General features: G+C 38.3%; 1 protein-coding gene across 2 annotated transcripts in view; it reads right to left on the bottom strand.

The window, feature by feature from the left end:
* The window catches only part of FAP (fibroblast activation protein alpha), a 71,302-nt gene extending 47,621 nt beyond the window's left edge, over positions 1-23,681 (bottom strand). The window contains exons 1-7 of one of the 2 annotated variants that reach the window (XM_059704262.1): positions 23,427-23,681; positions 23,013-23,097; positions 10,532-10,573; positions 7,374-7,475; positions 6,097-6,191; positions 5,126-5,200; positions 3,566-3,618 (exon numbers count right to left, since the gene is read on the bottom strand). In XM_059704262.1, the coding sequence (XP_059560245.1) occupies positions 3,566-3,618; positions 5,126-5,200; positions 6,097-6,191; positions 7,374-7,475; positions 10,532-10,573; positions 23,013-23,097; positions 23,427-23,432 (458 nt within the window). In that variant the 5' untranslated portion in view covers positions 23,433-23,681. The remainder of the gene's footprint in view (positions 1-3,565; positions 3,619-5,125; positions 5,201-6,096; positions 6,192-7,373; positions 7,476-10,531; positions 10,574-23,012; positions 23,098-23,426) is intronic. The other variant, XM_059704263.1, reaches the window with a different exon arrangement.
* Positions 23,682-24,033: the final 352 nt, after the last annotated feature.

The following is a 24,033-nucleotide window of genomic DNA, read 5'->3' as shown; positions in this document are numbered from 1 at the left end:
TAGTTCTTGGCAGAGGCCCAAATTAAACTCAAGCCTCTGGCCCTCTTTTGACCACACCAGGGTAGGATGGTCGCTGGAGGGCCTTCCTGCTCTGACATCTACAATGGTGCTGCAGTTTTATAAGTACTCTTGCGCATTCCCATTCACAACCCCAGCTCTGTGCATGCACATGCATTTCAAATTTTTGAAAATAAGATGCCATTTGACAATCTCCCCAGAGATCTGACTTGAAATCAGAAACAGAAAGGAACATCCGATCTAAGTTAAAATGAAAAACAGATTGTATACTAGGCAGTATGCCTTAAGCTTGCTAAGTCCTACATCCATGGGGAAACTTCAAATATCCTTTTAGCCAAAAACCTCACTTTGATCCTTAGAGTCACCTTGCAAATTCTCAATGGACTGACTTGCTTTGGGGAGCTTTTGCACTTCTTCAGCAAGAACGTGTTCAGATTTCATGTATTAAAGACGCATAAGATGCCATGCTTAAGTTTTAATTATCTTCTTGGAGATACATATTAATAGTTTCATTTAGATTTGGAAGCAACCCAAGTGGCCATCAGCAGATGAGTGAATTAAAAAGCTGTGGTACATTTACACAATGGAATACTACTTAGCCATAAAAAAGAAAGGAAATCATATCCTTTGCAACAGAATGGATGGACCTGGAGAACATTATGCTATGTGAAATAAGCCAGTCAGAGAAAGACAAATAAATACCATATGACTTCATTCATATGTGGAATCTAACAAACAAAATATAAACAGACTCATAGATAGAGAACAGACTGATAGCTGTCAGAGGGGTGGAAGGGTTGAGGGAGTAGGTGAAAAAGATGAATGGATTAAGCAAACAAACAAATACCTCATAGAGAGACAAGAGCATGGTGATTACTAGAGGAGGAGGATGGGGAAGGTAGAAAAGGGTATAGGGGACTAAATGGTGATAGGAGGAGACTTGCTTGGAGTGGTGAGCACAATGCAATATACAGATGATGTCCTGAAAGCTATATAATTTTATTAACCAAGGTCACCCCAATAAATTCAGCTAAATAATGCTTTTGTGGAAACGCAAAGCAAGACCTACCTGGGGAACACTTGAAATCTTGCCCCTAGCATACGTTGTCAATTTGGCTCAAAAAACTCTTAAAAACTTCTAAAAAAAAAAGAAGACCTACCTTCTAGGTGTAATGTGAGAAGCCTGAAGAAAGACTCCCTTCCTTCCCTCTCCAAAACAAATCTCCAACCTGGACCTATCATATACCTGATATTTCTACTTTTCTAACTTGTTTAAACTTTGGAAACTATGACGCCTTATATTATACATTGACTTAACTTATTAGGTCATGCAGCATGAGGCCTAGCAGACAATGAGGGAGCAGGGCACTGGACAGACCAGCTTTGATTAGAGAAAGGGTGGAGGCCCCGGAGGAGGAAGACCATTGATACGGCCATGGAAAGCCTGACACCCGGAGAGCAGTTTAAGGCACCAGCCCCTTGGAGGTCTGGAACATATTGAAAGACATCCGAGGGCACAGGCAAGGAAATGACCCAACGGGAGAAAGATCTTCACCTGGTTTACAATTCTGTCTCAAGCCAGTGTGCCTGTGACCTTTGACATTGCAACACTGCCTGATGTTGCCAAATGCTGTGGCATCACCTACCCAGTCATGTAGACAGTGCCAAGCTGCAAATCTCAACACACAGTCTCTTCATGACCCTCCAGTCACTAGGTGGTCATTTTCTGTGTTTTCTAAATAATTCACAGCATGAGAGAAAGTGGCGGAGGCTGCTTTTCAAAGGCTGTCATCTCAGTATCCCTACCCTTGCCTGAAACCAGAACCATGTTCATTCTCTCTGTGGTAAATGTTTATAGACGTTTCCAAGGCACACAGAACATTTGCAGTTAGTGGTACCTGATTTTGCCTTAAATCTCAACAAATTTGTCATCCCTCACTTTCTAAATTATTGTATATTTAACTGACAAAAACAATCTGCCAAATTAATAGTTGTGAAGGAAAAAACCAACAACAGTGGTTTGATTAAATTCACTGTACAAAAGCTAAATATTTGCAATGATTCTAGGCTTTAAAGCTGATACAAACCATGTTTAAAATATTAGTATTGTCATATTCTTTTGGAATTCTGTTTAATTTGGTGAACCTCAACATAGGACTTGGAGAATTTCAAAATGATTAAAAGAAAAATAAGAAAATAATGCATGCCTTTCTTAAAGCATTAAGTAATTCAGTACACTTTTTTAATTGTATTGAAAGAGTGGGTTTTCTCCTCCCCAGTCTAAATGTTTCTTGAGAGTCGGGTTGGTGACTTCAGCTCTTTTGTATTCTTCCATATATGCTTTTCACAAAGTAAGTCCTCAATAAGTAACTCTTGTATTTGGTGACAAAGTGGATCAGAGAAGAGAAAGACACAATGCATTAGATGAATTTAGATTCTACTTTATGTAGTAGTTCCTATTTCTTAATTTGACAGTTTAAGAAGATCAGAGTTAGTCTCTTCTGAACATTTAAAAGAAGTAGGTAAATATTTTTTGAACTTTTGTGCTCTTGCTAAACAAAAGGGGAAATAGACCATAAGATTTTTAATACCTCTTCAAGATATATAATTATTTTCCCTTTTATATAACACAAATAGGATATCGCATTAAGATGAGTAACTAAACCAATTCATTGTCCATTCTTAGTCAAAGTTATTTTTCTAAAGTGCAAATCTGATCATGTCATTTCCCATTTGAAACTCTTCAGTGATTCCCTATTGTCATCAGAATGAAATGTAAACTCCTTTTAATAGTTTCCTCATTATTATTTGGCCCAGGCTTCCTGGCCTCAACTCCTTCCCAACCTTACACCACCTCCCAGTAGTCATACCCTCCTCCAGTTTCAACTCAACTGACCTACTTTCAGTTTCCTGAACCTTCCATGCTCTCCATTTCCCTTTGTGTTTTTATATAATATTCCTTCTGCCAGGAATTCTCTTTCTCAGTTTTTCTTCTACTGACTTATTTGCATATTTTTTTCTGTTTGAAATATATTGTAAATAGTTAAACTTACAAATAAAGAAAACAATATAATAGATGGCAATTTATGTACCATCTAAATTTGAGATATTAACACTTTGGAATTTTAAAAACAAGTAATTTAAAATCAACTAACAGAGTATATGTTCAGATACAACTAATGGTCTCCCTCCCTTCTGCTTCCTACCAATGCAGCAGCCACCTTCCTAGAAGCAGTGCATCATTACCATGCATATTTTATACTTTTACTACTTATGTTTATTTCCATAAATAGCATATTTGCAATTTGGTGTTCAGACCTTTGGGGGAACTAGATTGTTTATAAAAATGCAAAATATTAGCCAAATAAAAAGATGAATATTGCATAGGAATATTTCCTTGAATTTCTTATTTTATGGGTGCACATATATTGTAAAGAAGCCAGAAGCTAAGATCAGTAACAGGATAGTCAACCTCAAATCAGAGTTTGGAATGGAAAGTCTATATAGTAGAGTTAAGTAGTATTCATAAATAGACATGAAGTTTTACCCATTCCTAAGGTCATAGATGTGATATGTTGCTGTGTAAGAGTATCTCCAAAGCTGTCAGAAAGAAGAGAGGCAAAGACAAATTTTAATCTTTTAAAAGCTTATATCAGGAATGTATAGTCATAGGTCATTCAATTCAAGGTTCAGAATTATAAAAGGACTATTTTCACAGGGCACTAGGAAGAGTAAGTTGCAATTCCTAATTAGTCTTCATTTAAAGAATTTTACTGTGGACTTTTGTGCTGTTTGTCCATCTTCCATAATTCAGCCCTCACTCCATAATAACCGTATTCAAAGACATTTGCTAATTTGACAAGCTTTTCTTTGACATGCTCCATAGAATTTCCCCTTCATATTTTACCTTGACTGAAGTAAAACCACCAGGATTTCCATGGCCCATAAGGAGTCATCAGAATGAAATGTAAACTCCTTTTAATAGTTTCCTCATTATTATTTGCACCTGAATCATTGGTTATCATGACACCCATTAAAACAAGATAAAAAGAATTCCATTCAATGTATAGTTTTATTGTAAAATGCTCGCCTTTCTTTGAATATGGTTTTTTAAATTAATAGATTTTTTTAAAAAAATAGGAGAGATAGAGCATGTGACTCCTCCTTTAAAAACTAGTGTTTTGTTTTTTTTTTCTCATAAGTATACTTATATCGTGGTTAGTGAATAATGCAGGTATTTTTTGGATTTTGTTTCTTAAAAGGGTGTTCAGACTCTTGACAAAGAAGGGCCAGAAGGCTGAAACATGTCTTTCTAAAGAGTGCTGGCACCAGGACCCCGTCCTTTGGAAAATAATCAGTTGACTAAACAACAAGCAGGGGCTAGAGATGAACTTTTCATTCTGAATATGGAGTTTTGCATCTCAAGTAGGATATGAAAAATGACAGTTAAAACTATAGGTTCTTGATCTAAAAGTAATTGTTAGATGTTTAAATCAGTAGTAAATTCCCTTGGCCTTTTGCAAAAATAAAAATCATCTTGAAGATGTATAAATAGAAAAAAATAAGTTGTTGAACTTACCTGCAACTTCAGTCAGGGGGGTGTGGGAAATTAAGTAAGGGCAAATGGGCTGGTCTGTGGGATTCTCCTACACGAAGCTTTTGGAGACAGATTTAAACTTCTGGTCTATTCATGACTGAATGTCATCTTGCTTGAGCAAGTGAGTTAAATAAGTCACATCTTGATTTTTTCTTCATTTTAAATAATGAGCTTTTATGAGGTTAAAATGTGGGAATTGACTAATGATTTGTGATACCAAATAGCTTTAGAAATACAAAGATAATTCTCCCCTTTCTGGTGAATATCTGTGCCCTCAAATAAAGTGTTTTCCCAGAGGAAACTGGTTGCTACTACTTGCTGATAACCAGATAAGCAAGCGAAATTATTTGCTTATGTTTCAGTTATGCTTTTGGGGCTCATCTAGAGCCCACATTAACTTCTTGAGTATTTAGAGATAAAAATACACTCTTGCTTCCTCTTTCATTTATAAACCAAACTGTCGATTAGTAAGAGATATAACCAGATATATCAAAATTAAATAGTCAATACCTTTGAATAATCACTTTCTAGATATGCAAATTGCCGATCAGGTGATAAGCCATAATTTGAAGCATTCACACTTTTCTGAAATTATGAAAAAAATGATTAGGATGCAGAAAAAAATAACAGAGCCATGTTAATTTGTAGTTCTAACAGAATAACACATCTTTGATATATCCTACTTGCATATATCTTCAGTGCCATTTTAAAACACTTATGCAGTACCTACTGTATAGGAAGAAACTTACTAGATATTATGGGAGGACAGTATAATAAAGATATACTTTGTGATTTCAAAAAGCTTATAATGTTAAACTTGTAAATCAGTAACTTATATTGCAAATTAGTTCTATAAAAGAAATATAACTTTACAAAAGCATTAAGGAAGAAGTGCTTGAATCTACATGAGAGTGATTGCTTGCATAGAGGAGGAGAGGGTCACCTGACTGTGGCTTTAAAAGATTAGTGGGCTCTTGAGGGGAGAGAAAATAGGAGGGCTGAGAGCCTAAGAGGACCGAGTAGCATGTGCCTATTTATTCTATGTCAGGCACTGTCCAAAGTACTTTCAAATGTTACTTCACTTAATTCTTACATTAATCCAAAGAGCTATTATTATTCCTACTTTACAGAAGAAGCTGAAGCTTGGTAGTGTTAGTATCGTGTGGAACCGTACCCAATTTTCCACATGTTGTAAGTGACAGAGCCAGGATTTCAGCCTCAGTATGCCTGACTACAGGATTGAGTTCTTAACTCTTATCTCAGACCATATTATTTCCACAGAGTAAGAAAGATGCTGGGTGATTTAGAGGAGGGGAGGGCAGGAGTCTAGTGTGAGAAGGGAGAATTAAAGGAGAAGTATAGCAGGATGGAGCTGAGAAGGCAGGTTGGGTCCAGATCGGGTGCTAAGAGTCTGGGCTCTTTCTTGACCAGTGAAGAGCTGGCAAAGTCTTTTGAGGAGGAAGATGATGTTGTATACATACCATGGTGGTATTACTCAAAATGGTATATGATTCTCCTGTTTCAATATTATAAAATACTATGTTATTATCTGTAGATTGATGGAGGTACTCTTGTCCTTTAAACAAGAAGGAAAACAAAACTTGAAATAATCTCCCTTAACAGGAACTACATTTATAACAAAGAGAAATCTCTCTTATTTCACAGACTTATTTTGTTTTTCCTCTTTGTTCAGTACATATGACTTTGTCAGATTTAAAATAAGTTAATTGTAAAGGGAGAAAAGAATACTATTTCCTACTTTCCACAAAGATGCCCTCTTTGTTAATAGCAGCCCTATCCTAACCAGTTCAGTGTGGTGGAATAAAATTGCCTTTTATCTGTGTTACAAAGAGGATAAACTAGTTTTAAATGCTAATTTTTTTGCAATAAAAATTCATTTAATTTGGGTTATGCCTGATTGAGTTCAAAACCGTTTTTATGTGCATTTTATTTTCTAAAGAAAAAAATGAAAATATTTGATTTTGTTTAGTGGCACTTTAGACAAAATTTAGTTGACTTTATTATTTTTGATTAGCTTTATTTGACAACATCCTATTTTACAAAACCGTATGTAAATATTAATTTTATGGCCCTTAAAGGATTTGTTTTTAGGATGGGATTTGTCCATTTCTGGGATTATCCAGATTAACAATGGAGTTCCCCTTTAGTAAAATTATCATGACTTCTCTTAAGTAGGTGTTTCTCTTCCATTCTGAATAGCTAAACCATATACTCAAATTATTGTAACAATTCTCAGCTTTTACTTTTCTGCTAAACTCCTATTGGTCTCATTATTGGGGGAAATCTGGTCTAAAAGGCTCTGTCAAAAGTGCTTTGCTGGTCACTTGATTTGTCTAAATAAATGCTGTTTTTTCCCCCATGTAAATTGATACGGCTTTTGTTACCATAGAGATACATTGGCACTAAAAGCAAAAACAGAAAACATACATTTTTTTTTGCATTAAGTTTTCTGATCTTTCCTTTTTTTCTTTTATTATTGTTTAAAGTATTACAAATAGTAGTACATATGTCTCCTTTCCCCCCATTGACCTCCCTACCCCCCCACACCCCCCATCCCCGCACATGCCCTCACCACACACCCCGCAGGGATCTGTGTCCATTGGTTATGCTTATACGCATGTATGCAAGTCCTTCTTACCCTCTACCCCCAACCCATACCTTTCTCTGCCTTCCCTCTGTAGTTTGACATTTAAAAAAAAAACAAAAAACCAAAAGTAAAAAAAAGAAGTTCACCTACCTGAAATCCAAGTTGGAAAATATGTCCAATAAGAAAATGTCCCATTTAAAATATCTTTCAGTGTAAGTGCTCTTGTTGTATTATTTCCTTCAGAGTTATGATCTTTGGGGAAGATGAAACAAACTATTACTAAAAAGAAGATTAATAACTCAAACTCTAAGGTTCTCTCTCATCTGTTCTCATATAATAAAAAAATTACCATTTGCAAAACACTTGTTTAACTTCTGTCTTAATAGATATAAGTATTATCTCCATTTTTATAGACAGGGTAACTGAGGCTTAGACAGGTGGTTTGATCGCCTGGAAGGGAAAACTGGTGGGAAAAAGTTGTGGAGTATGAAGGGCATGGAGGGGGATGGTGCCGAGCAGTGGGGACGTTATTGTTCAGTTTGTGAAGAATTGTCAGAGATTTTTTTAAGAAGGAGAGTGAAATGAGGTTCCAACATATCTAAGCCTTGCAAAACTGGGATTGAAGACAATGTGATTTTGACTAAAACTAGATTCTTAAGCACTTGACTGCATTTCCTCACATATGCATGGCTTGGATTTCTGCTGACTTATTGAACATGTATTTTAGCAGCCCAGTTGTTCAGATGAGATCAGCCAGAATCCTTACCTTTGGATATCTCAAGAGAGGCATTAATGAAGAGAGACAATTACTTATCCTGACTACAGACTGTTACAAACAGAAAGTGAACTAGAAGAAAAGAAAGCCACATCATCTGGACAAATAATCTTAGAAATTCCAAGAGTAAAGATTTTCCATATAAAAGCTAACCTAAGGTAGCTTATAACTATGAACAAATTTCACTTATATTTAAGTTGTCCAAACATGACTATGCTCAGAGCCCTGAAACAGATCTGCTCAAATGGATTGTACGGCAACCAACTTCCAATCTCCTTCATGTCCCTATTGCTATTCTTCATCCCTTCTCCAGGCCACTGCTTACAGAACCAAAACTTAGAAAAATGTCCTATACCTTGAATAGCATTTAGGAATCTGGTATTTGCCCATGTAAAAATAACACTGCTGAAGATGAGAGTTTTATCTTCCTGATAAACTTTTCCAGAGCTTTCCATGACTCTTAGAATAAAGGTCAAAAGTGTTAGTCTGGACTATAGTCTCTCACTGGTCTAGATGGCCTCTCCCTCCAGCCCCTTCACTGGGCTTTCTGTTCCTCAAATATTCATTTCTTTCTCTACGGCTTTGGCACCTCTTTCTACCCTCTCCCTTCTTCTCATAACTTCTATCCAGCCTTTACTACTCAATATAAGGGCCACTTTCTCTGGGAATCCCTTTCTGACCCCTGGTTTAGGCCTGGCTCCCTTGTTATACATTATCAGGGGTATGTTACTTTTTAAAAGAGCATTTGTCTTGCTTTGTTATCATATGTGTATTTGAGTGATTATCTTATTAATATTTTTCACCTCCATCTGTATTCTCAAAACAGTCACCATAAGTCTGGAGATTGTGTATGTCTCGTTTTGCTCTTCATCACATCCCTAGTGTCTAGCACATAATAAGCAGGCATTTAATAGATACTTGTTGAATAAATGGATCCATGAAATGCAGGATGGAAAGATGGATGAATGGAGGGATAGATGGATGGAGTTTGTGCCCTCTTCTTTACAGACTGCTTCTACTGCTAATTCCCTGTATGATTTTGGTAAGTCAATTTCTGGCATCACAGCTTTCTTAGCTGAAATATAAAGGACTAGACTAGAAAATGTTGATAATATCTTTCAGTTCTACTGTATTAAATTTTGATATTTGAGACTCAACATGTCCTGTTAGCTTTGTAGTTACATAAATGTACTGCTATGGTGATAAGAGCCAATTGACCAACTGGATAATAGCATCTCCTATTTTAACCGATTAACACTGGGGCATGCATGACCCGCACAACTGATTAAGATCATGAATTATTTTCTTAATTTACTAAAAATTACTTTGGTGGTGGCTATAAGAACACATTATCAGTGTTAAAAACACAAGTGATTGATGATCTCCTTTGTAGCCAGACAATAAATGCTTAATAACATTAGCTTATTCTAAAGTTTAAATGATCATCTTCTTACATTCTCTTTGGACCCTAAGTGAGGTTGTACATTCCATATTATTACTTTTAGTGAAAGTTTTTCTATTTAATTAAATGATCTTGTGCAAAATTCATATCACTGATTTTATAATTCCCAATAAATAAATAAAAGACCATTTTGCTATAATAGCATTAGAATAAGCATTTTAATTAGATTTTATTTAGCTCTCCTAAAAGCACATTGCAATCTATATCTAATGTTGTCAAGGGGAATTTCTAGCACTGTTATTGGCAATGAAAATTATTGTGTTTTTATTGATATTTTAGAGAGAGAGGAACGGAGGGGGAAAGAGAGAGAGAGAAACATTCATGTGAGAGAGAAACATTGATTGGTTGCCTTCTTTTCACAGCCCACCAGATCAGGGATCAAATCCCTAAGCTCAGTATGTTCCTTGACCAGAGATCAGACCCGAAACCTGTTGGCATATGGGTCAATGTTCCAATCAACTGGGCTACCTGGACAAGGCAAAAATTGTTTTCCTTTTGAGATAATTTAATTTGTCTCTACACAATCCTGAACATATAGATATAAAATCTAGTGAACCCGTTTATTGTGAAAACCTAGATAATTATTTTATTTAAAATTGTTTAAATTGATTCAATAAATAAATATAACTGTGGAGATGCCTTTTTTGTCTAGCATAAATAATGTTTTTATTATGGCTAATGATTTATATAATAGATTTTCCTATTTAAGTATACTTGCATATAATTTTACTTACTTGCAATTATGAGTAATTGAAAAATTCTTAGCTAAAGTTAATCTTTATTTTTATAGAAAGTTACAATAAATGACCTTATTCAAATGAAACATTTAGCTCTATGCTTGGCACATGATAAGCTGTCAATACATTTTGGATTTTGCTTTATCATAACTTATCAGTATTTTTCAAATAAATATTTTTGATCAGTGTTTCACAAAGTAATTTGATTGATAGGACTTGTTTTGTTTTTGTTTTTGTGTATCTACTAAGATCACAGTCTGGGGGAAAAGCAGTTTCATGTTAGGCTATTAGTATATATAATTAATATTTACTTTTATTCTAATATGAAACTTACCAGTTGAACTTGGAACATTTTGGTCATCCTGCAGCCTTCTAACTGAAATATCACAATTATGATATTAAATACAGTTAGTACTTATATCACATATACGGATAAGTAAAATTTATAAAAACAGTAGTTTTTAAATACCTACTTCTACATATTTTTCTTTTCATATAATTAATAATTGTGTTGATCCTTATCAAATTTTTCAAAAATTTTCAAGGATTAGTTATTTGCTCTTTTATAACCTCTTATTTAGATTATCCAGGACATTTACAAGAGGGTATATTTTATATTAGTTCCTAGTTAGCCATTTATTTTAAACTAGAGGTCTGGTGCATGAAATTCGTGCACTCAGTGGGGGTGAGGGTCCCTCAGTCCAGCCTGCATCCTCTCGCAGTCTGGGAGTCATCAGTCGGACATCCTTAGCACTGCTGTGGAGGCGGGAGAGGCTCCCACTACCGCTGCGCTCACTGTGAGCATGGCTCAGGGTTTCTGGCTGAGTGGTGCGTCCCTGTGGCAGCACACTGACCACCATGGGGCAGCTCTTGCATTGAGCACCTGCCCCCTGGTGGTCAGTGAACATCATAGCAACCAGTTGTTCCGCCATTCAGTTGATTTGCATATTAGCCTTTTATTATATAGGATGTGTTCATAGCAGCTATAAATGCCAATAATCTATATAGAAAACTTAGCATATGTCATGTTATGACTCAAGTTACCTATATAGCAATTTTAATCATGCATTAATTATACTACTAATTACCATGATGATAATAAGCCACACCAGCACCCAAGAAGCAATGAGTAAATGTATAGAATATATATTCAGTGGAGCCAGTTCTATTTATTCAGAAATAGGGTTCTTGCACAGATTTGGGTTTGGTGAGTACGAACCTCACATGTGGTGCAGGTGAGGCTCAGAGGTGTGATTGATTATGCTGGAGTCAGGTGGGGCTCAGAAAGATACCGAATCAAATGGGAAGACTCTAAATTAGTCATTCTGCTCTTCCTGTTTATAAATGTAATGAAGTAATGTGTCTGCTCTGAGATGTTGCATTAGGTCATATTCAGATGTATAAAACATAAAGTTTACTTAGTTTTCAACCTTAGTTCTGGTTCTTTGTATATTTAGAAAGATTATAAACATAGTAATTTTCATTGCACTATCAATGCTGACCACTACCATCAGCCATCAGCAGAAATGACCTTCCAGTGGGCTCTATGAAAATGCTATTGGCTTATTGCTATCTCAACACTTAGCTCAATTTATTGAATATAAACATTCTGTCTTTATATTTCTGTGAATTGTATAAGGCATAGGTTTTTATCCATGATAACAGAGTCTGTATTTGATTTTTCTCACTGTCATATGTCCAGTACCTAGAATAATGCTTCACATATAGTGGGAGCATGATAAATATTTTTGAATGAAAAAAAATAAATCAACTTGACAGATTTTATGTTAACTTATTTTCACTAATTTCCCCCCAAAGATATACATGCCCTTATTCTCTACCCTCCTATCCATGTGGTAAATTTCAACATGGATAGGCCCTAATTAAAAAATGTATCCAAATTTAGTCCCTGGAGTCACTTGGATGCTGTTTGAAAAATAGATTCCTAATCCTTATCTCAAACCTAATGGTTCAGAATCTCTGGGGATGAGGTCCTGCTAACCTTCATTTTTACCAATACCCCCAGGATATTCTTCTGCAAAGAATCCAAACTTAGTGATTTCACTGAATCTATTCAGTGAATTTTACTTCATTGTACCCCTGTGCCTCTCATTGGGATGCCCTTTGCCTGTAATCTCTTGGTATGTGGATGGGCATGGCCTGACCAGCAATCCATGCCTCATGGACATAAATACCCACAACTAACTGTTGATCGTGGCCTTCAAGGAATGGTAATGATCTACAATGTTTATACCCCTATTCAGTCCTCTTGCCCACAATCTGTTCAGGCTACACTCAATTGGATTCTTCTTAAGTACATTTCCTCTGGCGATCCTTGAAGAATGAAAAAAGGGCAAGGGGTCTGATTCTGATCCAGGTTAGATTTAAACAAGATTGCAGGGAAAGCACTGAGGGGTTTATTTTCTAGTGTTGTAAATGTGTGTGTGTATGTAAATCAGTATAAAATGTATCTCTATGACTAAACAAGTTCCTGTCACCTAAAAAAGATGCCACTAGTAATTATTGAATGAATAACTGGATTTTCATGCTCCTTACAAATAATCCTATATAATAAAAGAGAAACATGCAAATTAACCATCCCTCCTCTATGCTCAAGCCACGCCCACAAGCCATGCCCACCAGGCAATCAGGAGTGAGTACGCAAATTAACCCAACTAAGATGTCAGCAGCCACGGAGCTGGAGCCAGCAGGAGGCTTGGGTTGCCCCCGGTGATGAAGGAAGCCAAGCTTCCAGCCGGCCCTGGCCAACCCTCGGCTCCACTCAAGGCTACAAAGTTTCAATTATAGAAGATAAATAAATCCCAGATACCTGCTTCCAGCTGGACCTGGGCTCTGCTCAAGGCTACAAAATTTCAATTATAGAAGATAAATAAATCCCAGAAAAAAAAAAAAAAAGGAGAGGCTGGGAGCTTGGGTCACCGGGGGGCATAACCAGCCTGAAAATGGCCTTCAGCCCCTCACCCAGGCTGGCCAGGCACCCCAGCAGGAACTCCCACCCTGAAGGGGCAGTGGGCAGCATAAAAACTGCCCTCAACCCCTCACCCAGGCTGGCCACATCCCCATGGGGTTAGGGTCCCCTCTGGGGGGCTTGACCAGCCCAAAAACAGCCCTCAGCCCTTCACCCAGGCTGGCCACACCTTCATGGGATGAGGGTCCCCACTGGGGGGCTTGGCCAGCCTGAAAACAGCCCTCAGCCCCTCACCCAGGCTGGCCAGGCACCCCAGCGGGACCCACACCCTGATCCAGGACACTCTTTAGGGCAAACCAGCTGGCCCCCACTCGTGCACCAGGCCTCTATCCTGTATAATAAAAGGGTAATATGCAAATTGACCATAACAGCAGAACAACTGGGAATGACGGTCACTATGACACACACTGACCACCAGGGAGCAGACGCTCAATGCAGGAGCTGCCCCCTGGTAGTCAGTGTGCTCCCACAGGGGGAGCTCTGCTCAGCCACAAGCCAGGCTGACAGCTGCCAGCACAGCGATGGTGGCAGGAGCCTCTCCTGCCTCCTCAGCAGCGCTAAGGATGTCCAACTGCAGCTTAGGCCTGCTCCCCTCTGGCAAGTAGACATCCCCCGAGGGCTCCCTGGCTGCCAGAGGGATGTCTGACTGCCTACTTAGGCCCAATCCCCTGGGGAGCGGGCCTAAGCCAGTAGGTGGACATCCCCCGAGGGGTCTCAGACTGTGAGAGGGCACAGGCCGGGTTGAGGGACCCCCTTGAGTGCACAAATTTTTGTGCACTGGCTTCTAGTTATATTGAAATATAACCTTTTGGTTGTTTTGAAAGTTTAGTTTTGACATGTATAATTTTTAAACTCTAAATATTTGAGCTGAAGCAGTAATGACTTCTGAAAACATCTCTCTTCTATATGTAACTGACACTTCTTTGATCAATACTTAATTATTCACAGTGTCCTTAGAGTCAACTTGGCCCATCTTTAGCACAGTTCCTCATACACCACTTAAACACTCTAATTAACTATACATTTGCATTTGAACTTATTAAAGCAAAGCGGAAAACTACTTCAATTATGAATCCAAGAAATTACAATTCACAGAAATGATTCACAAGTAATGATTCACTATTCTAATTCTTTTTTAAAACTTTGTGCTTATTCTTTATTAAGATTCTGTTTCTGTTTCTGCCATTTAATTTTCTAGTCCTGAAAAATTGGGAATAAGTGCCAGAGCAGAAGCATTCAATGTTAGCTCTAATACTTTTCACAAACTAAATGAGAAAATATGTTTTATTAAAGTGGGCACACAAATGGCAGGGTCCCTTTGTTCTCATTTCCGTATTTGAGTCAGAACTGATGCTAAATAAGCCACTCTAAGGAAAGTGACATGGGTTCCCAGGCACACCACACATGTCTTCAGAGAAACTATCTAGAAGGAGGCATCATCTCTAGCCATTGCTTCAAGTCATGTCTGTTTGTTTATTAGTTTTTCTTGAGTAAGCACCACAGGTGCAAATGTAGGAAATTTTAGAGTGTAGAATCTACTATTTAAAAACTAATATAAACAGAGGCAAAGAAGCATTGAACAGACTGTCAAAGTACAGCGGGAAGGTAGGGAGGGTTGGGGAGGTAAGAGATAAACCAAAGGACTTGTATGCATGCATATAAGCACAATCAACAGTTGCAAGACACTGGGGTGTGCGGGATGGTGAGGGCAAGTGCCAGGGGGTAGGAGAGGCTAGGGGGAGGTCAATGGGGGAAATAAATGAGACATATGTACTATTTGTAATACCTTAATAAAATAAAAAATAAAGTAATGAATTAAAAAAACATGAATATATTTGGGCAAAAGCTGACAACTGGGAACAAATGGATCTGAGGTAGCTTTAAACAAATAATAGGAAGTATTGTAATTGACGAAGTTTTCATAAGTACCAAGCACTCTAAATGCATGGTCCCATGACATCCTCACTCACCTCTCTGAGATGGACTGTTATGAACTTCATTTTACAGATTAGGGCATGGGAATTAGAGGCAAAGTAACTTGCTTAATACGTGACAGAGCTGGGGTTTAAATCCAGCTCCATCTGATTTTAGAGGCTGGGCACTTTATCACTATACTATGATTTAAAGCGAAAGAACATGTGTAATAAAATAACAACCAATAACAGCAAAACAAACCAAACAAAAATTAGGTCAAGAAGCAACCAACACACAAGGGAGGTAGAATAATTATTCATGGAAATGTAGGCCCATTGAGCCTCCTTTGCCAGCTCATCTTCCTCTAATCTCTACCTTAAATTTTGGTATGGCTCATACTGGTGTTACTTGGGGTCTGAGGAAGAGCCCCTGTCCTCAGCCATTTCATTCTCCTGGGGTTTCCTTTATAAATCTCTAGGCTGACTCACCCCACCACCTGACCTGACCCCCCCCAATGGATTTCTCCTCTGAATTCCAGACCTGTATATTAAAGTTCTTCCTTGTCATCTCTACTTGGCTGCCTTCTATATGTGGCCTGACCAGGGACTGAACCGGCAACCTTTCGGTGCACAGGACGATGCTCAACCAACTGAGCCACTCCGGCCATGCATATTTTGTTCTTTTAAAGAATCTTATCACATCAGTGTTTCTACCAACTATAAAATCATAATATGTATTAAAAATTTTAATTTAGACACTAAGAAATTCTTTTTATTATTAATAGGAATAAAGGTTTAAAATGATTTTGTTATTCTGTTTATACTACATAATTTTTGTTAGTTCACCAGGATACTAAAATGAACAATAACTTCTTTTCTCTACTTAAAATGGGCAGTAAGCCCTAGCCAGTTTGGCACAGTGGATAGGGGATTGGCCCTCATACTGAAGAGTCCGGTTCAATTCCAGTGAAGGGCACACACCTTAGTTACAGGCTCAATCCCCAGCCCTGGTTGGTGCATGTGTGGAAGGCAACCAATCGATGTGTCTTTCTCACATCAATCTTTCTCTCTTTCTGTCTTTTCCCATCCCTCCCACTCTCTCTAAACATCAATAGAAAAGTATCATCCGGTGAGGATTAACAACCAAAAAAGGCAATAAATTTGAAAAAGGCTAATTAGTATTTGAATATTATATGAAAATATCATTTCAATTGTGCCTACTATGTTAATTATTGTTATATTTGAAAGCTCTGCATGACTGTCTCTGTTTATTAAGAACTTTGAGCTCTGATTCCACATTCCTGATTTGAGCTTTAGAACACATATTTCTTAAGGTGTATTTATGATTAGCTATTCTTGTATAAGTTGTAACACAATTTGCTTTGGAAATAGGAGACAGGTAAACTCCTCCACTTTATGGAAATCATCCAAAGACTTGGATTATTTTCTAAGTTATTTAAAATTTGGCAAAACTCAAAGCAAGTTTGCAAAGATTCATCTTCTGTGATTTTAAAATCCAAGGGCAAATCAGAGAAATATAATCTGCAAAGTTGATTTATTTACCCTCACCTCAAAAGCTCTTTTATGTTTGTGAACTTTCTAAACCCTTTAGACTTCTCCATATTTCCTCCAAAAGAACAGTGAATAAATAAGCTTAAAACTCTTAAGATGTTTGAGGGAGTCTGTTTCACAGTTCTAAATGTTGATACTGGGAAAATTTCAAGCCTTAAAAACATATTCTCATCTCCTGTGAAGATGGTTTCATCCCACATATATCTTATATTCTAAAAAGTGGTTGTTGAAGTTATAGTAATAGTAACAATAATAATAACAACAATGGATTTCTGACTAAAACACGGACATTCTAAATGATATTCTTACAAAATATTGTTTTCTATATAAATTTCACATATCTTCTGAAATAAATCGAACTTCCTGTTTATAGGTTGATGTTCAACTACTGGGCAACACTGGCTGGGCCACTCCAGTTGTTCTTGATAGAACTTTTAAGAATTTGAAATATTCTGTTAATTTATTTGTTTACCTATTTACTATCAAACTGTTCTTTCTTAATGGTAGAGACTTTGTTATTCATGCCTTAGACAACAGGAAAGTACTTAATAAATAATTGTGGGACAAATAATCCAAGTGTCCAGGGATCACAGTGGACAGGACACTGTGGATAATAGATGACTATGGGATACTAATCTCAGGTTTTTCATATTCAGTAGTTATTTTTAAAGGCATCATATATGTTTTTGGTGTGTGTGTGTGTGTGTATGTGTGTGTTTGTGTGTGTGTGTTTTTCAGCCCAAGGGTTAAAAATCCAATGTTTATCGACTTCAGGCTGATACTGTGAATGAATATGGCATCTTGTACATAATTAAATAGAAAGTTGTGGGAAACTGGAGAAAGCATTGCCCATCTGAAGGCACCTGCTTCTTAGCTAACTATTACCATGGGCCCATTGCTGCCAGATTTAATATTTAAAGAGAAGCCAAAAATATAAATTTTTATATGAAATCCTCTGATTTTTTAAAGTTGGTGACATTACAAAGTTTTATAAAACACAGCCGGCCCAAAACAACAACAGTAAAAAGAAAAGTGTTTAAAGACAGACACGAGGATTTCAGGGTGATCTGAGAGGCACCCCCCTCCTTTGTTTCTTTCCCTCAAATTCATTCTCCATTTCGCCCCTCCCCCAACTCCCTTTATCTTTTCTCTTCTTTTGCCTCAGAACTTGTGATGTCTCCTATGAGTTCCTTGTACACAAAAGTTTCTAAAAAATATATGTTGTTCTTGATCCAAGGAGATGGGGAATAGGAACAGGGATGATACCCAAGGATAAAGACACCCTGTCACACACACACTCTCAGAATTAAGAACATTGTTGAAATTGAAATATATGGCACAGAGGGGCCTAGTCATCATCTTTGTGTGCATATGTATATGAGGATGAAGAATACAGTGAAATTCTAGCTGCCACTTATTAAGTAGCTACTGCATGTTAAAAATTATAGAAAAATAATAGCTGGCATTTATTGAGTGCTTGCTCATCACCATATGAGAAACTCAACACTCAATAGAATTCAAGGAGAGAGTAGATGACTGCTACATTTCATTTCACAAATGAATTTCACAAAGGTAGGTCCAGGAATTCAGAAACTGCAAATCATGAAGCAAGACCGTATAGAATTTACTTTGGAAATTCTGGAGCCTCTGTCACTTTGCAATTTTTGTTTTCTGTTTCTTTGGCTTTTGTTATTGTCACCTCTGTAAATCTCTTGAAACAAGGCCTGTGTGTTTCTTTTGGGGGTTGACAAAATTGAAGGGAAGGTGTGGAGCTCAGTTTCCATTCTCCGCCTGGTTGTATCTTCACACAGGAAGAAGGGTGGTGCTTGGGAAGGCGAGAGAAAGTAAATCGAGGCAGGAGAATAGAGCAGGCATCAGTTTAATGGGAATAGGCTGAGGCCAAGGAGGACAGCCTGGGACTAAGAGGTAGAAACCCATATGTGTTTTCCATTTGGGTGAAAATAAAAATGGGAAATTTTGAAAGTTTCAAAAAAAAAAGTTGTCCCTTATTTTTATTACTATGTGAGTGATCTAAATGGATTTTTCTCATTTCACCACCATATTTTCCTATTTGTTCATAAAATTCTGCCTAAATTCTCCACAGCCCTTTGCATCCCGAAGTTGGTGTTCCCTGGGCCTCTCTCTCCACAGAAGAGCCCCTGTCATTTCTTCTTTGACCTAGACCTGGTGGGGAACAACAGAAACCCCGACCTCCTGTTGGTGGTGAGGCCATGCACCCACTCTGGATTCTTACCCCTACTTTCAGAGGGAAATCTAGACTGCTGAATCTCTATTTCCCCGACACTTGGCACAACGATGGGCAAGTAGTCAGTGGGACTTAATTCCTCAATATATAAATGAATAATTGAATGTTTCTGAAGTGGGTTTTTAACTTTCTCCAAGGAAGACTGTCCTTAAGTTGTTAGCACATAATACTGGGCTAAGAATACAAGGGCATCTAAGGTAAATGTGAGGTAATGGAGCTTCTGAGAAAGCTTGAAAAGGCCAACTAGGAGCTTCCTTCCCTTCGAATTCTCTGTTCCTTCTCCTCCCTCCTCTTTCCCTTCTCCTGCTTTGCTACCTTAGATCCTATCTCACCAGGCACTGGGCAGTTGTGAGAGTGAGAACTGGGCCGGAAGCTCTAGACCAGTGATGGTGAACCTCTGACACGCGAACTCATTTTTTTGGTTGATTTTTCTTTGTTAAATGGCATTTAAATATATAAAATAAATATCAAAAATATAAATCTTTGTTTTATCATGGTTGAAAATATCAAAAAAATTTCTATATGTGACACGGCACCAGAGTTAAGTTAGGGTTTTTCAAAATGCTGCAACGCCGAGCTCAAAAGGTTCGCCATCACTGGTGTAGACTAAGGATGATTGAGGAGTGGGATGTGGGAAGAAGGAGGGAGGTCAGAGGATCCACTTCAAATCAGGGCTGTCTATACCACTGCCTGGAGGGAGGAGGGCTTCCCCTGGCCTACTCTGCAAAGTAGCGGAGTGAATGGTTCCAGTACAAGTCATTTAAATGACATTCTGAGCAGTTTTTCAGACAATTTAGAATAGAAAGAGAATGGTATTATGGACAAAAAGTGTAATTCTCAACTTTTTAATAAATTTTCTGTTTCTGGATGAGTAATAAAATTCCTCCTAAAGTTTAATTTTATTACTTCACTCTACAAGGAAATTAATTTGCTCTGAGAATTATCCCATTGGTTGAAACAGAAAACTAGGTTTTAAATGACATAGACTTTTATAATATATGTACTTTATAACATACATTTATGTACATATTATACATGTCTAAACTTGGAGAGAAGGTAAGGATTGGGGTTATAAATAACCAGAGGCCTGGTGCACGAAATTCATGCATGGGGGTGTGGGGTGAAGGGTGGGGTGAGGTTCCTCAACCTGGCCTGAATCCTCTTGCAATCCAGGACCGCTTGGGGAATGTCAGGCCTAAACCAGCAGTAGGACATCCCTCTCACAATCGGGGATGCTGCATGCACCAGTGACCATAATTTTCATATAGGTGGAAGGCATCTTGCTGTTGTATGGGCAGCTAGATGCTCTGATTATAAAAAGTAGTACATAACATGAGCCTTCTGAGGCAGTAGTACCATTCTACCCATCTTATGGGTGGAAAAACTGAAATAGAGAGAAGTTAAGTAATTGGCTTTTTCACACAGTTATAAGTGTCAGAATCAGGGCTGACCACAAAATGTGCAAGCCATAGTCCATGCATGTCATGGCTGCATCATCCTGTTTTTTCAGTGTTAGAGTAGCCTTGCCAGGTTTTAATTTTTAAATCTAAAAGACTGTGCCCAATATATAGGGTAGGTTCCCTAGGCCTGGCCAGAGATCAGGGCCATCTGTGGGGCTACCAGTGGGCGGGGCAATCAGGGGGCCCCCTGCTGGCACCCACCTTGACTGGCAGCCTGGCACCGCCCCCGGATCACTACTGCAGGTCACCTCCCTCCAGGTCAGGGGCAGCTCCTGTGTTGAGCGGCTACCCCAAGGTGATCAATGCACATCATAGCAACTGGTCATTCCTCCATTCAGTCGATTTGCATATTAGGGTTTTATTATGTAGGATTAATAAATATCTATGTGGGCATATACTTATATATTATTTATAAATATGTAACTACTAGGGGCCCGGTGCACGAAATTCGTGCACTGGGTGTTGGGGTGGGGGAGTGTCCCTCAGCCCAGCCTGCCCCCTCTCACATACTGGGAGCCCTCAGGCGTTGACCCCCATCACCCCCCAATCGCAGGATCGGCCCCTTGCCCAGGCCTGATGCCTCTGGCCTAGGCGTCCGGCCCGGGCAGCGGGGACCTGCAGTGGCAGCGGGGGCTGGAGGTGGGGGCACGATCACGTGGGCTCCGCCCCTGCCCCTGCAGGATGCCTCTGGCTGAGGCGTCTGGCCCGGGCAGCGGGGATCCGCAGCTGCAGCGGCCCCGCGATCGTGGGCTCCACTTTAGGCCCAGGCAAGGGGCCCCTAGCTCCTGGGACTGCCAGCTTCGACTGTGCCCAGCTCCCATCGCTGGCTCCATCCCTACTTCCTGTTATCACTGGCCAGGGCGGAAAAGGCACCTGATTCTCTGATCATGGCTGGGGGGCAGGGCAAAGGCGGCCCCAGGGCCGCCTTTGCCCTGCCCCCCAGCTCTTAGCTCCCCCCTGGGTTTCTGATCACTGTCAGTGGCAGGGGGCTTCTTCCTGCTTTCCCTTTCGCCTCCCTGCATTGTGCCTACATATGCAAATTAACCACCATCTTGTTGGCAGTTAACTGCCAATCTTAGTTGGCAGTTAATTTGCATATAGCCCTGATTAGCCAATGAAAAGGGTAGCTCGTACGCCAATTACCATTTTTCTCTTTTATTAGTGTTGATAGTATATTTCCTATTAGAAATTATGGCTCAAATTCCAAAGTGCTAAGGCAACCCGTCCTTGCCTGTGGACATGGAAGCAGGCTCACAAGTTAGTCTGTACACTTTCGTCCTCAGAATATTCATTTCTGAGGGAGCAACATGTTGATTTCAAGTACTGGGGTTTCTTTTAAAATCAGGAGCTAATTCTGAACACATTGGCATTCAACAGGTCAATGGGACCTAATATGTCACCTGACAATTGCTGGCATGAGGGAAATATGGCTCCCAAGCCACTGAGGTAAAACACTGATCTGGAAACAATTTTAACCTGAAAAAATATAAAAAGTGTGGATGCACACAATACCTCTCAACAGCCTAAGAATAATTGATGCTGGCATAGAGCAGGAAATGGATTGAAGATTAACACTGAAGATACAAGCAAAATGCCTTCATCATATTGACTAACCTCTTCATTTTGTAATTCTGTGAAAGTCCCATGAGCATTTTGAATTTTTCAAAATATTTTCTGTATTCTAATTTTTAAAACAATGGATCATTTAGGACTCCTACATAATTTAGCTAAAGGTTTGTCATTTATTTTCCTTTACTGACAGTTAACTTTTAACCAAAGGTATTCACCACCTTAGCTATTATAAGCTTTTAATAATTGTTGCTACATACTTTCCCCTCAAAGCACAAGACATGTTATTGTTGTGTTTTTCTCCTGGTTAAGAATTTGAGCTTCTCTTCATAACTTTTACAGAAACATACCTTTAATATTGCTGGATAATGTACAGACAGAGTCTTAATTTAAATTTAAACTACCCCCTTCTAGTCCATAGTATCTTCCAACTTTCAGCAAAGGGAGGTTGATGTTAATCTAAACCCTTTTTAAAAGAATTCATTTATCACTAAACATAATGCTTGTTTAATAGTTTTTCATTTTCTATTTTAATTGTTCATTGCTACTGCATCTAGAACAACAATTTTAGTTTTTCTATACAGCTATACTCAAGATCTCCATTCTAGACCGCCTTTCTAAATTTTTGAAAAGACTCATAATAAAACAAACAAACACAAAGCCATAGTTTCTGTTTTAACTTTCCAATTCATACTCAGTTTTACTTTCCATGAGGCAATCCGTTCAAGCAACGTTAGTCAAAAATGTCGCCTCTAAAGGTCTGTCAAAGCTTGTAATTTAGTTTATATTTGGGGAGGTGTGGGAATGATACAGAAAGTGCTTAGGTTTTTCTATTGCTGAAATCATATTGGAAATCTCTTTCTACTCCTGCCTTAAATTCCTCATGATTTCTGGTTGCACAAGGACATATCTGTGAGCTTATAAGTCTTCATGGAAATAACAGGCTTACTTTGGAAAATAAGCACTTTGGAAATGTTCAATCACTCGTGACCATGTGTTAGTGCATTTTCCAAGGCTGACAGAGAAAATCAGAGAAAAATTCTTACCTCTCAAAGGACGTAAGGCAATGCACATCACCAATAAAGCAAGCACAGCAGAGGTGGCAATTCCAAATAAGATTTTTAACCATGTCTACATAAAATAAAAATGAATTAGATATTCATCCAGTTTCTGCTAAGTAGTAGAAAACACAAAATTTTGTTTGCCGTTAAATCTTAGTTCTCCCTAACACAAACTTTTGATAGTCTTCCACTGGTCTGGCTCTAATTGCTGGAATTTTTCCAGCTCCACACAGACAAATGTTTCTACAGTATATTTAGAATAATCTCCCAATCTCAACCCACTCCAGGAAGTACATACTTATGGACAAATCCTCACCTTCTAAACAATATAAAACATTGTTCGCACTCAATTCTGCCAGCCCTCATTCTTTAGCAACACCTGAGTTTGCATGTACTAACCTTCATTTTTCCAGATGTTTGTGAAAGTCAGCTAATTCTGACTTCGGAGCGTGGGTCACTGCATCTGTGAAAACCGTTGAAAGGAAGCAAGTCTGTCTTTGGAGTTGGAAGAGGAAGCTAGGACAAGGTTTTTTTTCTTTCCATGGACTTTTCAAAACCGTGCCAAATTTCAAAAGATTTCTGTAAAATTAGAAACAGATTTTGGGGGCGTTCTTGGCCTTGGAGTGAACTGTGAATGGCTTAAGGGAGGTTTTACTGAACCTTCTCATCCTTGTAAACTCTACACCAACATCTGCTTACGTTGACATACAGAGGTTTTTAAACCTTTTTTTTTTTTTTTTACAAGTTTAGTTTTATGTTTCAATTTCCTCTAGAAATCTCTCACCAATTACTTTGGCAATTTATTGAGTTTCATATAACCTTTCTATTTGCAACTAAAAGAAGAAGTAAAATAATACCCACTTTCAGGTATGTACAGTATACATGTTCTAATTTCAAGGAGAGAAAGAAAATTACAGCCACGAAAGGTTCTGTGAGAAATACGCCATGTGACTGTACTTTTCTTCCTCTGAGACACTGTGAGGTACTGCAGACAGAAATGTTTTCC

This window comes from Myotis daubentonii, chromosome 7, assembly GCF_963259705.1.
Source record: "Myotis daubentonii chromosome 7, mMyoDau2.1, whole genome shotgun sequence".
NCBI classification, from domain to species: domain Eukaryota; kingdom Metazoa; phylum Chordata; class Mammalia; order Chiroptera; family Vespertilionidae; genus Myotis; species Myotis daubentonii.
Note: the sequence above shows the minus strand (reverse complement) of the source record. Positions and strands in the feature narration are given on the sequence as shown.